Raw genomic sequence first — 16709 nt, forward strand, 5'->3', positions numbered from 1 at the left:
TCCACTCATGACACTTGTTCTCAAGAGCAAAGTTCACTGAGACTAGAACTTTGTGCTTGCCAAAAATTACTAAGTACTCGGAGAATGGTCAGGCCATTGAAAAGTTAAGGTGGAGCTTGGGATGGGCAGTGGTATGGAATAATTGGTGAGAATCAACATAAAATTGAGTGCTTAATACACCTTCCAGACTGTGTTCAGTGCAAAGAACTCAGGATCTCTGAATTCCTTGCCCCCAGCCACCCATCCCAATGGCTGGTCCCCAAGAGAAGAGATGAAAAAAAGAGACAACTAGGCTTTGTGATGTCACCACCACCTCACATGCCCTCTCTAGGAGGGACTGATCCAAGGCTCAGTCTAACTCTATGCTCCTGAGGAAGCAAAACTACTTTTCTCTGCATCCCAGGACACAGTCCTCTTAGGAGAGGGTGCGATTTTTTGAACTAACTGATTCTACTATGTTAACTGGGGAATGGTCATCTTACCCTTTCCCTCCTGGGTGACTTTGTAGCCACCAAGACCACAAACTATATTTGTACTGGTCCATCCCCTGCTCTTCTCACTGGTGAGTGACTCTGGTTACCAGCTCCTAGCTGGGGGAAGCTGGGTCAGGCTCAAGGGTAATGAGAGGCAGGAGTGAGAGAATGAAAAGCAGAATTTCAATCTGTTCTCAAGAGTGAGAATAGTCCTCAATAGCAGCAGCTCTTGGGTGCCTACTTCTTCAGTGGCCAAAGACACTGGGCTAGGGGCTATATAATGAGTAAAATAGTTTAAAAGATATAGTTCCTATTCTCCTAGAGCTTGCTGTAGATAGATAATGACTTCAGGAGAAACAAAAGAGCTCATACTTTATGCTTTGTCAAGTGTTATAGAGGAAAAAGCATTGTGTTCAAGAGCCTGGTTTGGAATCTCAGCTGTACCATTCCCTACATGTGTAACCCTGGGCAGGTCATCGTCCCTGAAATTTATAAAATGGCGAGGGTGGGGTGGGAAGGAGAGCCTACACTATATGATATCTAAGATCCCTTTCAGCTCTAAATCTATGATCCTAATACTGAATCTTGTGTGGAAAGGACATAAGGGAAGACCAATTGATAAGCACAAATAGGAAATTCCATTTTTCATATAATTCCAAGTTAAGACTTATGTGTGTTCTGTTTACCAGGAAAGCCCATCTCTAGGAGAAGGTATTCACCACATTAAGTTTCCCTGAAACCAAGTGATACCAGGTGACAAAGGACAACTGGTATTTTCCAATCTCAGTTTTCCTGCCTGGGCTTGGACCATTGAGTTCAGTCCTGTTCTTGGTGTCTAGGAAAGCGCAAATAGTTTTCTCTCTACTTCAGGACATATAGTCCTCTCAGCAGTATCCTTGTTTCTCCAAAGGTACAAATTTACAATTTTCTTACTTGCTTTTTATCTCCTGGAGTAACTTATCCTCTCAGTCTCCATCCCTTAGGGAAGAAATTCCAAGATCACTGGAGATTAAATTATCTATGCCCTAATCTTAAAATATTTAAAATGGCCTGGTTCCAGCCTTTCTCTGTTCTTGCTTTTCTTATTGTTCAAACTCTGGTGAAAGGCAGTTTTGGAGTGAGTCACCAGAGGAAAGAGAATTCAGAAGAGAGCTCTAGGTGATCAGAGCTTGTGATTCTCAGCTTTCCTATCATGATTCTTCAGTTTAAGTAAAATTCTCTACACTCTCAAAATTCAATTTATTGTCTTTGAATTGAGAAGACTGAACAAGAACATTCTTTTATGGAGCAACAATGTGTCTGAAAACGTTGAACTGTTTTGCCAAAACCAAATACTGTTAGAGCTGTTCTTGGGCAACTTGTGAAACCTGAAGGCTAGGAATAGATGTTTTGTCTAAGAAAGTATTTAAAATCTCACCCTTAGAGCTTCATTCTTTTAGCTTAAGATTTCAATTTCTGCTAAAATGGACTGAGAATTTGGCAGAAATGAGGCATAGACCAAAATATCACACTATATACTAAGATAAAGCTCAAAATGGTTGCATAATTTAGGCATAAAAAGTGATATCATAAGCATATTAGTGGAGCATGGAAGAAATCACTCGTCAGATCTATGAACAGGGGAAGAGTTCATGAGCAAACAAGAATATAGAGGTTCGCAGGAAGTGTAATGAATAATATTAATTATATAAAACAAGAAAGGTTTTGCTCAAACAAAACTAATGTAGCCAAAATTAGAAGAAAAGGAGTAAACAAGGGGAAAAAACTTTATATAGCAAGTTATTCTGATAAAAGTCCTATTTCTAAACTACAGAGGAAAATAAGTCAAATTTGTAAGAATAAGAGACATTCCCAAATTTGATATATGGTCAAAGGATATGAACAGGCAGTTTTCAGAAGTCAAAGCTATCAATAGTCATATGAAACAAATACGAAAAAAATTTAGAATAACTAATAACTAGAGAAATGCAAACTAAAGCAGCTTTGAAAAACTGCCTTATGTCCATCAGATTGGCTAAGATAACAGAAAAGGAAAATGGCAAATTCTGGAGGGGATGTGGGAAAATAGTTTCACTAGTGTACTCTTGTTGGAGCTGTGAACTAGTCCTAGAATGCAATTCGGAACAATATCCCAAAAACTATTAAATTGCACATATCCTTTGGCCATGAAATATTGCTACTAGATCTATGCTTCAAAAAGAAGAAAGAGAAAAAGGACTCATAACTACAAAAAAAATTATAGCAGCTCTTTTTGTGATAGCAAAGAATTGGAAAGTGAGGGAATGCCCTTCATTTGGGGAATAGTTGAACAAGTTATGGTGTATGAACGTGATGGAATTCTATCGTACTATAAAAATGATAAAGGGGATGGCTTCAGAAAGACCTATGAAGATTTATATGACTGATACAAAGCAAAGTGAGCAGAACCAGGAGAATAATTTATACAGTAACTGAAACACTTAGTAACTGATTAACACAATAACCAACCAGACTTCTAAAGGGTTTATAATGAAACATGCTGTCCACCTCCAGAAAGAGAAATAACGGACTGACTCAGTGTGGATTAAAGCATATTTTCTTCCATTTCATTCTTTTTCATTGCTTTTTCCCCATTCTGGGAACATGACTAATACAGACATTTGTTTTGAGTGTCTATACATATTTGTAATGGTTTTATTTTTCTTACCTCAATAGGTAGGGGATAGGAGGATAGAGGGAGAAAATTTAGAACTAAAAATAAAATTAAATAGAATTTTAAAAAACAAATAAAATGTCCTGAGAAGCACATATCATATTCTCTTACTTGACCATATTTCCATGTAAATGAATTTTTCCAGTCTCTTTATTTAGACTAGTTCAGGAGTGGGGAATCTGCAGCCTAGAGGCCACGGGTTCTCCCCCTCCCCTACCAGACCAATTTTTAATAAAAATGTGAAACTATATTTTGGAGTAGAGGGAGAAGACAGATGGAGAGTGGAGAAACAAGAGGACCTGGAGAGCAACAAAGAGTATCAAGTATTTTTTGAAATATGTTAAAGGCTGTTTCTAAGGGAAGAAGATAGAACTCCACATATATTAGTTAGCAGTGACTTGTAATGGAGATAATAGGAAGTAGATTGATGAAGAAATTATCTGGCCCAGCATAGTGCAAACTTTAAAAGACAGTCATTTAATCAGTGGCCTTTTTAGGAGTCACTAGAACTAAAAGCATTTGTACTTCTTTACTAACATATTATTTTCTCAAGGAAATCCTTCAGTGGACAAATGGGGAGAAGACACAGGTTATTTCCAAAAGGTGAGAATTTTGCTTTTTTGTTTTTGTTTTTCAAATGGAACCTCTCACATCTTTCCTTGTGAGCTATTTATTTCCCTCTGAAGATGACAGGGCAGTCACGCAAGATCACATAAATGAGGACCATCCTGTCATCCTCGGAACCAGCTTTACCCAATGCAAAGACCTGGGGTCTGAAAATCAGACAACTAGGGTTCTTGTCCTGCCTATGTCACTTCCTAGTTTTGTGGTTCCCTTAGGCAAGTCACTTAACCACTTTTCTTCTTGGCTCTTAAGTGTGAGTCCCAAGTCCTGTATTTATAGTAGCTATATGCATGCATGTGTGGCCTTGGTCAAGTCACTCTCTCTATGCTTCATTTCTTCCTCTGTAAAGTGACAATAATACACACTCTTAGTATAATTGGCCTTCCTATTCATTCTCTCTGTGTGCAGCATTTCCTTGTCCTAACTCACATGGTTTTTCCTTTTCTGTAGCATCCTTAGTCCAGGTTCCTCCAAAAGGTCTCTGTTACCACAGCAAGTCAGTGCTATTGCCGTGCCCACCTCATCGCATAGCACCACTGTGGGAAAGAGACCACCTTCCCAGAGCTGAGAAGAGTACCAAATTCAATGACCAGTCCAGCTCCACCCAATTACCACTTCATCCTCATAGAAGAACTGCAACCTTACCTTGGCTCAAGCATCCAGCCACAAATTCTGTGCCGTTGCCGTACCTGAAATACCAGGGTACAACTAAACCATCTCCATGCCCGTGCCATCCGGACCCCTCTGTCTTGTCTCTACCTAACTCCAAATTCAGGGAAAGGGCAAATGTAGCCCTAGGAACACCTTCTATATGTGTTAAAACTCCGCTTCACCCAAAACACAAAGCGGAGACTCCTGTAGCCCTCGAACACTTCCCCACTATCTTACGGAGCCAGAAATGTCAGAAAGAGGAGCCGCCACATCTCAGACAGAAGCAATCACCTGTCCCATTCCCTGAGCACAGGTCCGAAGAGTGGCCTCATCTCAAACAGCAGCCACCCCATCTCAAATACAATCCTCGCTACCAGGCTGAAGAGCTGTCACAGCACAGACAGAAGTTCCCTTCGTCACCACCAATCCTCACCCACCAGCTGGAGACGACGTCACTGATGGACCATAAGACCAAGGCAATGGGTGAACCTTCCGTGTTCTCTGACCCTCAGGCCAGTGCCAGACCTGCCCCAGTGAGTTCCAGTCACTCCACAGAAGCAGCTCAGAATCATAAGCACCAAGTCAGAATTCTAACTTTTATGTTAGGCGGGGGAGGAACCAACCTCTTGCCCAAATGTCTAATTTTAGAATCACCTTGTAAGAACCACAATTCTAAGACAGATATAGTTTTGGAAAAAGCATCAGACCTTGATTATTTGGTCAACGAGGCTTCCAGACATCCTGGCCTTGCCTTCAGGGAAACTGCTTTACCTTTCCTAAGCCTCAACCAGCAGTCTAGAACCTGGGTTTCACCTTCATCCCGGCCCAAATATGTCAGCAGGAGCACAAGCACAGAAGCCCCCTGGCCTCAATTCAATGCGATGTTCACAAACATTATATCACCAGATCCCAACCACCAGGCCAGGGTAACCATGATACAGTCACGAGGCTTCATCCTGAGCACCAGAGCAGCCTCTGATCCTTCCTTGTCCCTGGGAACCCGGGGGACCTCTGGGCCCTTCCAATGCCCTGAACATGCAGTTGAGGCTTCACTAGGCCCTGATTACAATGTCAAGGATACCACTGGGCCACCATCACATTCTGAGCACAAAGTTAAAATACCTCCCCCAGGAGTTGATCACTTCAATGAGGTCTCACCGGATTTAAGTCATCAGGCAACAATTTCGATGGGCCCTGAACGAAGAACTTCACCTTCAGTCGTCTTGAGCAGTGGGCCTACAGCAACATCTAGATCAAAGACCCAAGTCAAAACACCATCGTTCCCTCCCATCAACCAGATCGAATCCCTACCTTGTCCTAGGCTTTCGGGTAGGGATTCACTGACACTAGAGTATAAGTCCCGAGGCCCAGCTGGTGTTGGCCAGCAAGTTGAGGTTCCAGTAGACCCTGATAACCAAGTCACCCCATCACTCTGCCCTGAGCAACAAGCTAGGTCTATGTGGAGCCCAGACTGCCAAACCTCAGTGACACTAAGCCTCGACGACCACACACAATTACTAAATATTTTTGACCATCAAGAGAAAGAACCACCGGCCTCAGACACCCAGGACAATCATGAATTAGGTGGTCCTCAGTACCAGACTCAAACTGCACCAGGCCCTCATGAGATCATACCTCCAGTAAGTGATAAAACCAAGGCCATACCTCCACTCGGTCACACAACCGAGACTGAATCACAGGCTAAGAAAGCCATTCAACCAGCAAGCCCTCCCAAACAAGCAATACCTCAATTATGCCCAGATTATTGGATGATTCCTCCTCAAACCATTGCAGATCGTATGAGGGAGACTATGCCAGACACAAGTGCCCAGGTGACCCCATATCAAACAGAAGTAGACTTCAGGAAAACAATGCCACAGGATCCAGACCATCAGTCCACAACTCTCCCATGCCAAGATGATGGTGCAGCACCTTCACAGGGCATAGACTGCCAGGTAATAACTCCACCATGTCAGGAAGACACTGAGACATCTTCACTGGGCATAGACCACCAGGTCATAACTCCACCAGGGCTAGATGACAATGAGAAAACTTCACTGGGCATAGGCCACCAGGTCATAATTTCATCAGGGCAGGGTGATGACAGTGAGATACCTTCACTGGGCATAGACCACCAGGTCATAAGCCCACCAGGGCAGGATGACAGTGAGACACCTTCATTGGGCATAGACCACCAGGATATAACTCCACCAGGGCAGGATGATAACAGTGAGATACCTTCACTGGGCATAGACCACCAGGTCATAGGCCCACCAGGGCAGGATGACAGTGAGACACCTTCACTGGGCATAGACCACCAGGTCAAAACTCCATCAGTGCCAGATGACAACAGTGAGATACCCTCACTGGGCCTAGACCACCAGGTCATAACTCCACCATGGCAGTATGACAGTGAGACACCCTCACTGGACATAGACCACCAGGACATAACTCCACCATGGCAGAATGACAGTGAGACATCTTCACTGGGCATAGACCACCAGGTCAAAACTCCATCAGTGCCAGATGACAACAGTGAGATACCCTCACTGGGCCTAGACCACCAGGTCATAACTCCACCATGGCAGTATGACAGTGAGACACCTTCGCTGGACATAGACCACCAGGACATAACTCCACCAGGGCAGGATGATGACAGTGAGACACCTTCACTGGGCACAGACCACCAGATCATAAGCCCACCATGGCAGGATGACAGTGAGACACCTTCACTGGGCATAGGCCCCCAGGTCATAACTCCATCAGGGCAGGATGACAACAGTGAGATGCCTTCATTAGGCATAGACCACCAGATCATAAGCCCACCATGGCAGGATGACAGTGAGGCACCTTCACTGGGCATAGGCCACCAGGTCAGTGAGACATCTTCACTGGGCATAGACCACCAGGTCATAAGCCTATCAGGGCAGGATGACAGTGAGACAACTTCACTGGGCATAGACCGCCAGGTCAGTGAGACACCTTCACTGGGCATAGACCACCAGGTCATAAGCCCACCAGGGCAGGATGACAGTGAGACACCTTTACTGGGCATAGACCATCAGGACATAACTCCACTAGGAAAGGAAGACAACAGTGAGACACCTCCACTGGGCATAGACTGCCCAGTTATAAGCCCACCAGTACAGGATGACAACAGTGAGACACCTTCACTGGGCATAAACCACCAGGTCATAACTCCACCAAGGCAGGAAGACACTAAGACACCTTCACTGGGCATAGAATACCAGGTCATAACTCCACCAAGGCAGGATGGCAGTGAGACACCTTCACTGAGCATAGACCACCAGGTCATAATGCCAACAAGGCAGAATGACAGTGAGACACCTTCACTAGGCATAGACCACCAGGTCATAACTCCACCAAGGCAGGATGACAGTGAAACACCTTCCCTGGGCATAGACCACCAGGTCATAACTCCACCAGGGCAGGATGACAGTGAAATACTTTCACTGGGCATGGACCACCAAGTCACAACACCACCATGCCAGGATGATGGTGCAGTTCCTTCACAGGACATAGACCATGAGGTAACAGCTCTACCTGACTCTGATCACCTTACCATAGCTACACCAAACCTCAAATTAGGGGCTGTACTGGAGCCCAGTGAGCATGTAGAGGTCACACCTCTACATGACCTAGACCATGAAGCAAACACGTCAGTGAGACCCGAGTACCAAAATACAACTTCATTTGGTCATAACAACCAGGTTGAAATTGGATCAGACACCAACAACAACCAGAGCACACTTCCAGCAGGCAAGGATGATCAAGTTATACCTTTTCTCATGCCTAAAAAAAAGACTATTCCTTTGTCCACTCTCAACCACCAGAAGGATGCTCCAGCAGACCATGGCCACTGCCAGGTTAAGGCTTCAATGACTTCTTACCACAAAGATAAGGCTCAGTCCGGGTTCCAGAATCAGATTGTAAAAAAGAGAGAAATCCCATGGCATTTGAAGTACATCAAACCATACACCATCGAGGGCAGGGACAACGTCTCTTCTAGAACCGTACGTGCCATCATCAATTCCATCCCTGAGGAGAAAATAAAAAGGGACATATGTAAACAGATCCTCTTTCGGCTAATGAAGGAAAGTCCCCGTCAGAAGCCTGGTGAATGCATGTCAACCAGTTATTCAATCTGCTTAGAGTGTGCCTCCTGGGTCCCAAATGGCTGTCTCCATGACAAGAGAACAAAACGCCAATTTGAAGCAGAGATGTTGGCCATACCAATGCCTCTGCCAGGCTCTGAAGAGGAGATGGGCTTGAAATTTGTCCTGAGAGTACCCTATAAGCCCTTCTCCTTCTTCAGTCAGCTCTTCCCTGAGCTCAATATACAATGGCCATTATACTATGCACCATATTTTCCATCATTCTCACACAAAAACATTGTATTTCAAGTGCCTGCAAAGGCCAAGTGGCTTGATTACTCAGAAACTGATAATTACCCATGGAAAACTAAAACATCTAGAAGTCATCAGTCACTCATGGAAGAGAATCTTTCCATCCTCCCAAGAGAATCCATTCCCACGGGGAAGGAGAATAATGAAAAAGAGAAGTCAAAGGGACCTAGAAAGGGTTTCAAATCTCTGCTTGAGAAATTTCAAAGGTTAAGGCAAAATTAAATTACCCATCTTTTTCTTTGGAAATGATCGTGTACCTTTGAAACTACAGTCTGATTTTTGTGTCTCATATTTTATGTAGTTAAACAGGGAGACGCTGAGTCTGTCTTTCTGTTCATGACATGGTCGAGCATGAGCCCCTTCCTGGGCATGCAGAGGGAAGAGACTCCTCCTTGTCCTCCTTCCCTTTCATACCATATTTTAGCTTCCAGTCAGACAGATTGTATTCAAATCGAAGGGAGCTCCACAGGGTAGAAAAGCCAAGTTCTCTGCATCCCTTTCCTCCCCGCCACCAAAAAAATAAAACTCCGTGAAGGATACACACAGAGTAATAAAATTCATCATTCCCGATTTGAGTATTTCAAAGGTTCACAAAATCCATGATATCAGTATTAGCATTTCCTCAAACATCCCATTAGAAATTTGGTAAACTTTAATGGTGCTGGTTCTCATTGGCTTCTATTTAGGTGGGAAAAGTAAAATGACAACAATGACGAAGCTGTCTTCTGGCTTAGAACTTTTAGTGAGCTTGTCCTGGAAAGCTCCTATCTTCAGGGGAAAGCTAATGGGCAACAAATATTGTGTACAGGCAAACCCATCAACTCCCTGGTAGGTGACAGGTTTCTTATTTGGTGTCTAACCCTAATTCCTAGGTGACACTGTGAAACATCCAGAAGGCCACCCAGTTCCCCTGGTAAGGACCCATTCCAGAAAAGCTGTCCCATCCTTATACACTTCCTTACTTCCTTTATCTTATATACTACATTTGTTTATTGCTCTTGAGGAGGTCAAAGGACCATGGATTTAGAGCTAAAAGGGACATCGCCTTAGAAGCCATCTATCTCCTCATGGTCAGACCCCTTAGGCCCAGAGTGCTTGGCTCTATCTGAGATGGCCATGGTATTCACACCCTCTTACACCATAACTTGTCTAGTGCTATAGCTCTTGGCTCTTTTTCTTGGATATCTGAACAACAGAATTATCTTTGGAGGTGTTGGGTTCAGTGCTAGTCAAAACCCTTAGGGATCCCTCAGATTATTCCTGGTTTGTTTGCATTTTAACCTGTGGTCTAGTGGTGTTCCCAAAGCTCAGGGCAGAGGCCAATGCATGGGTGTAGCAGATTCCCTCACTCTTCAGGCCAGAAGGATCAAAATGACTGCCAGGATTTGACCTCTGCTTTCACTCTCCTGGGTTTAACACCTTGTGACTATGCCAGGTACCAGGGCAGCTGCCAAGCCCCAAACCTTGCTACGAACCATTCGCTAATGTTGAATAGCATTAGATCTTACAGTCATGGTCTCACTGGATCTGGAAATGTAACTACTATCTTTCCATGATATATCCACTGTGGGTATTAAACTGGGTAGAGAGCACAGTGCTTCTTATGCATAATTTGGACAGTTACATTAAGACAACATGTAAATGCACAATGGTGAGGAGAAATCGTTTTCCAAGGTGGTCAGATTAACTTGTTTTATTCCCCCAACAATAGTTCCCAGCTCAGTCAGTATTATCCTACTTACCTTCCCTAGTCTGACCGCAAGAGCAGTTCTCAATTATTTGCAGCTAATAGCTCAGGTCACTAGCATACAAATCCCTTCCTCATTGGAATCTGTTTTCAAATTGGGAAAGTGGTTCATGGCACCCGGGTAAAGTGCCAGACAATATTTAGCTCTGCCAAGGTGAGCAGGGTAATCAGTGCCTCCCACCCATGAGATTTGCTCAGTAGCAAAACACTATTTGCTTAGCTTGAAAACAATACCACAGACACAGACACACAGACACACACACACACACACACACAGACACACACACATACACACACACGCATGCACACACACATACATACACAGTATACATGCACACATACCTACACACATATACATCCTCAGTTTCACTTTTATTTAGCAACACTGCAAAGATAGAAGTTTACCACCAGCCAATCCTAGTAAAGGTGAAGGATGACTGCCTTTTAGCCTGATGACATGTGCCAATTTAGTTTCTCCAGCAGTCACATCACCTGGGCCTGATGGTATATGGTGCCACATTCTCAAGCAGGGGCAGAAAAGGTTTAATCGTCCATCGCTGTTATTCTAGACTCTCGTTTGTAGTGCCATCTCTCTTCTGCTTTTCAACCTCGGCCTTTTCTGACATTTTCAGTGGTGAGGAGATAATAACAGTACCTAACATTGACTTAACATAGTGCTGACTGTGTGCCAGGCCCCAAATGCTAAGTGCTTCATAATTATCTCATCTGATCCTGGGAGATAGGTGCTATCATTATCCCCACTTTGCAGATGAGGAAACTGAGGCAAACAGAGATCATGCAGCTGGTCAGTGTCCAAGGCAGATTTTGAACTTAGATCTATCCTGACTCCAGGCCCAGCACTTAATCTGCTACGTTACCTAGTTACCCTACAAGATGAGAGCTATCTCTTATTCTCCACTTCTGGATCTTCTTTTTGAGAACCCTCAGCCTGCTAGTTGACCATAGTTTATATGGCTTAGCATATAGTCTAGTCCTGTAGGGCCTTGAGAAAATTTTTTATCTTATATAGAATGGGGCTCTTTTAGAAATAGTTTGGGAATGTCACCAAGAAAATGAAAGATGTACAGATATGTGCACATAATTCCTTTCATGTATATACCTTGTATGTACAGATTTATTTACATGTTGTCTCACCCATTAGAATGTAAGTTCCTTAAGGGCCGGCATAGTGTTTTGCCTCTCTTTGTATCTCCAGAGTTTAGCACAGTCCCTGGCACTTAGTAGAGGCTTTAAAAAATGCCTGTTCACTGACAAACTAACAGGAAGTATGGGATTGGGGGCAGGGGAGAAGAGGAGACGCCCCAAACTAACCCTTCATCTTTGTGGTTACATCAAACAAGGGAAAGTTGTCTTGAGTTGTGTAGCAGTGTGAAGTGTTCATTCAAGTAGAAGTCTATAGGAATCATAAAGGAAGAGTAGGGAATATTATTCCTGGACCTATAGTTGTTGTTCAGTTGTGTCTGACTCTTTGTGACCCCGTTTGGGGTTTTCTTGGCCAAGATACTGTAGCGATTTGCCATTTCCTTCTCCACCTCATTTTACAGATAAGGAAACTGAGGCAAGAGAGTTAAGTGATTTGCCCAGGGTCAAATGACTAGTAAGTATCTAAGACCAGATTTGAACTCAGGAAGATCCTGACTCTAGGCCTGGAACTCTATCCACCGCGCCACCTAGCTGCCCCAATCTACAGTTTATAGGTGAGAGATTTAAACCTCCAGCACTCAGTGTTAACCTAAAAGTTGCACTTTGGGCTTTCAAAAAAAGCCTTTCCAATACGCCAGGAGACATGAATTATATAATGTATTCATTGGCCAAGCTTTTGAACCAGAAGGAGCTATGCGGGAAAGCGCCTTTCTAGCTCAAAGACTCACTGTGACAGGTGTCATGTTATTATCGTCATCCTAGCTACGCGCTTTATAATTATTATCTCATGTGGTAAGAGGCTCTAATATGTAATTGCTATAGATAAGCTATGCATTAACCCTTAAATGTTGTTACCATATGGTATTTGATACTGATTTTATTTACAAGTACAAATCCCTTTATAGAGCGACATCAGTTTGGGAGAATGATTAGTGGGAAATAGGAGAAACTACATCTAGAACTGATGAAGTCTTTGGATTTTGTAAAGGCCAGATCAGAAGTGGGAGCCCCCAGAGCATGAATCTCCATTATGGGGTTGTGGACTTTGATGAAGAAGCCTTTCATCAAGCTACTCTTTTTTTCATTCATGAGGACAGCCAAGAGGACTTGGAGCCCAGAATGAGAAGTTAGCATCTCTTGAGCTGCTGGACTTAAATCGTGTTCTCAGCACTGGAAAAAAAAATTTGCAGACTGAGTCCTGTCTCCACTTCCCTCTCTATAACATGTCACATGCATATTTTTCCTGTTATTATTTATTCTTTGAACTCTCTACTTCCTGGACAAGTCATTGCTACCACCCACCACCACCTGGCCCCTCTTCTAGCCACCCCGAAAGGAGAACAGACACAGCAGAAGTCTAGGGCTGATCCTAGACCCAGGCCTGGCTGAGCAATATCTACTGCCAGTCAGGAACCACGGCCCATCACTTGATCAAGAGGAGAAGCAGCTAGCTGCAGCTGTACATTTGAAGCAACCCTGAGCCAAGCCCAGATAAGTTTTTAACACAAGACTCTCTAGAGACTATAAGCTTTACTATTCATCGGCCACCCACAACTAACCCTTCTCCCATTTTTCTTTCTGTTGTTGTTCAGTCATTGACTCATTTCTGACTTGGTGACCCCATGGACCATAGCACGCAAGGCCCTCCTGTCCTCCACTATCTCCCGAAGTCTGTCCAAGTTCATGTTCGTCATTCATTCATACTATCTGTCCATCTCATCCTTGACCATCCCCTTTTCCTTTCGTCTTCAATCTTTCCCAACATCAGGTTCTTTTCCATTGGGTCCCATTTTCTCATTAAGTGGTCAAAGTATTTAAGTTTCAGCTTCAGTATCTGACCTTCCAGTGAATAGCCTGAATTAATTTCTTTAAGTATTGACCGATTTGATCTCCTTGCTGTCCAAAGGGACTCTCAAAAATCTTCTCCAACACCACGATCCAAAAGCCTCGATTTCTGGAGCATGCAGCTTTCCCTGTACTCCAGCTCTCACAGCCATACATTGCTACTGGAAAGACCAGAGCTTTGACCATACAGACATTTGTCAACAAGACTATGTCTCTGGTTTTTAGTATGTATGCTGTCTGGATTTGCCACAGCTTTCCTTCTAAGGAGCAAAGGTCTATCCCTGCATTAGTCAGTCACCAGCCATGTAGGAACAAACTATTCCCAAACCCCACAACCTTTTCTCTAATGCTCAGCTTCCTCAAACCTACCCTACTCCTGTCTCACTTCAACCTCACCTACCCCCCCATCCCCCACTCCACCTCCACCCCACCCCCACACCCGCTCCTGCTCCCTGGAATTCCTAGCCAATAATGAATAAACTTCCTTTCATCTTAGACCTCATCCTCTCATTCTTTTCATCTAATAATAACTTTCACTGAGATCTGGCTCACTCTTAATAACACATTCCCAGCCATCTTTGCCAGCACTGGCTGTACATTCTCTCACATCCTCTCCACCCTCTTCCCACCCCCACCCTCCAAGGGGCTGAAGGGCTACAGCTATCTCTCCTACTAAAAGAGAAGTGGAGAACAAAAACCTTATGAGAAGTAAGTGTGCAAGCTGAGGGGAGGGTGCCAGTATCATCAGCAATGCAGCATCAAAACCTTCCCAACTTCTGCTGGGGCAGCTAGCTGATAGATAGAGTGCAGGTGCTAGAGTCAGGAAGACTCAAATCTAGCCTCAGACACTTACTAGTGTGTAGAATCTCTGTCTTCTTCAGTTTCCTTAACTGTAAAATAGAGATTATTATCCTCAAAATGTACCCAGGTTGCTCTAAGGATGAAATACTAATTGTAAATCACTTGACACAGTGCCTGGCACATAGCAGGGCATTTAACAATCAAATGACCAAGAAGCATTTATTAAGAGCCTACTATGTACCAGGCATTGTGCTAGGCACTGAGGATACAAGTACAAAGACTGAAGCAATCTGTACTCACAAGAAGCTGGCACACTGTCTATGTGTATATTTGATTATATATACATATATATACAATATTGAATATTGTAATATTTCAGACTGAGTCCTGTCTCCACTTTCTTCTCTATAATATGTCACATGCATATTTTTCCTGTTTTTATTCTTTGAACTCTCCTTGACCAAGAGACCAAGTCTGAAATGTACAATATATTGTATATATGTACAATAATATTATATATCATACAAAGTGAATAAATGTAAATATATACAAAATAATCCAAAACAAGGAGTTTGAGATGGAAAGGACTAGAAATTGGGAAGGCTTCATGCAAAAGATGCTGCCTGAGCTATATCTTAAAGGAAGAGAGGGTCTAGATGAGGCAGAAAGGAGGAGGGAGCTCACTCCAGGTACGGGGGGCAGAGGTGACCGGTGCAGACAGGGAGATGGAATGTTATGAGTGAGGAACAGAGAAAAGGCCATTTGGCGGTATCACCAAAGGTGGGCATGGGGGTCGTATTCAAGGGGCTGGAAAGAAAGGATGGATCCATGTTAGAAAGGGCTCTGAAAGCTAAACAAGAGTTTACATTTTTTGCCTAAAGAGAATAGGCAGTCACTGGATTTGATTGAATAAGTGAGTGATGTGGTCAGTTCTCTACTTAAGGAAAATTACTGGAAATTAATTTCCTAGCTAGTATCTTAGCATAAGATATTGACATGGGAACAGTGCTAAGACAGAGGACAGGTAGAGCAGATGGTCATAAAAGCCAGAATAAGAAGCATGACATGTACTTGGGAGGCAATAGGGAGCTACTGAAGATTTTGTGGGGGGTGGGGTGTCACAGGATCAAATGCAGGTACAAGGAATCTCAATCTATCAACAATAGTATAGGTTAATTGGAAGAAGTAAAGATCAATTTAGTGGGCTAATTCAATAGTGCAAAGAAAAGCATTTACAGCCTGATTTCACTTGTGAAGAGTGTCCAACTCTTTTCATGACCCCATTTGGGGTTTTCTTGGCAAAGATATTGGAGTGGTTTGCCATTTCCTTCTCTAGCTCATTTTACAGAGGAGGAAACTGAGGCAAACCAGATTAAGTGACTTGCCCAGGGTCACACAGATATTAAGTTTCTGAGATGAGGTTTGAACTCAGAAATATGAGTCTTCCTGACTTCAGACCTGGCGTTCTATCCACTGTGCCACCTAGCTGCCCACCCTTGTAGTGATATTTGCTGCAGTGGGATTTTGACTTAAAAACAGCTCTGTGTCTCCAACACCCTTCTTCTTTAGGACTTTTAATTTCCAGAAAGGGAGGTAGAACATACACAGTGCCCCTATGGATAGGGTCAGGAAGATGTAAGCTACATAACAAGCTTCATTCCTCCTAAGGAGAGAAGAGTTAAAATCAGCTCACCAATAAAAGGGGAGGGAGGAAGGGAATAAGCATCTACCACGCACCGTGATAAGCATTTTAAGAATCTCTCACTTCATCCCCACAACAACCCTGGGAGGTAGGGGCTATCCTTAAACAGAAGTTAAGTGATTTGCTCAGAATCACACAGCCAGGAAGTTTCTGACAGTGAATTTCAAGCCAAGTCTTTAAAGAATTTGTTCAAATATGTAAAACATCTCATTGACTTTTTCTTAAAAAAAGTTTTTTTTCATTAAAAATTGCTAGTGGTGTTTGTGTGTAATTAGTTTATTATAGTTATTTTTAAATAAGTTAATATTTTAACATTTTATCAGCTCCAATTTCTGAAAAGGGAAATATTGATATAGACAACATAAACAAAATCGGGTCCTCAATAATTTCTAAGAATGCAAAGGGGTCCTGAGATCTAAAGGTTTGAGAGCAGCTGCTGCAAAGTGATGAAAGCAGTGGCTGGTACAGGGTCAGGCTAATTTGGGCCTGAAGCCCAAGGGAGCCTAAGGGGAGAGGTGAGTGGGCTAGGCTCCAAACAGAGCAGGAGCTAAACCAAGGCTTATGGAAATGTAGTGTGACTCTG

At 43.3% G+C, this 16709-nt stretch overlaps 1 protein-coding gene across 2 annotated transcripts; it reads left to right on the top strand.

Annotated features, from left to right (window-relative positions):
* The first annotated feature begins 351 nt into the window (after window positions 1-351).
* On the top strand, window positions 352-9130 carry LOC118835871. 2 transcript variants are annotated; one of them, XM_036743162.1, is made up of 4 exons: window positions 352-562; window positions 3719-3768; window positions 4240-7811; window positions 7872-9127. In XM_036743162.1, the coding sequence occupies exons 2-4, from the start codon at window positions 3738-3740 to the stop codon at window positions 9087-9089; spliced, it is 4821 nt and encodes a 1606-aa protein (XP_036599057.1). In that variant the 5' UTR covers window positions 352-562; window positions 3719-3737; the 3' UTR covers window positions 9090-9127. The 2 variants fall into 2 exon arrangements, with proteins under 2 accessions (XP_036599057.1, XP_036599056.1); XM_036743161.1 differs by having other exon boundaries at window positions 4240-9130.
* Window positions 9131-16709: the final 7579 nt, after the last annotated feature.

Source organism: Trichosurus vulpecula, chromosome 2, assembly GCF_011100635.1.
Source record: "Trichosurus vulpecula isolate mTriVul1 chromosome 2, mTriVul1.pri, whole genome shotgun sequence".
In the NCBI taxonomy this organism is placed as follows: domain Eukaryota; kingdom Metazoa; phylum Chordata; class Mammalia; order Diprotodontia; family Phalangeridae; genus Trichosurus; species Trichosurus vulpecula.

What these genes read in the sequence shown, in the direction of transcription:
- LOC118835871 (XM_036743161.1), top strand. Translation starts at nt 3,738, where the DNA reads ATGGGGAGAAGACACAGGTTATTTCCAAAAG. An exon ending in ACACAGGTTATTTCCAAAAG is followed by an intron (nt 3,769 to 4,239) that starts GTGAGAATTTTG and finishes CCTTTTCTGTAG; the next exon opens with CATCCTTAGTCCAGGTTCCT.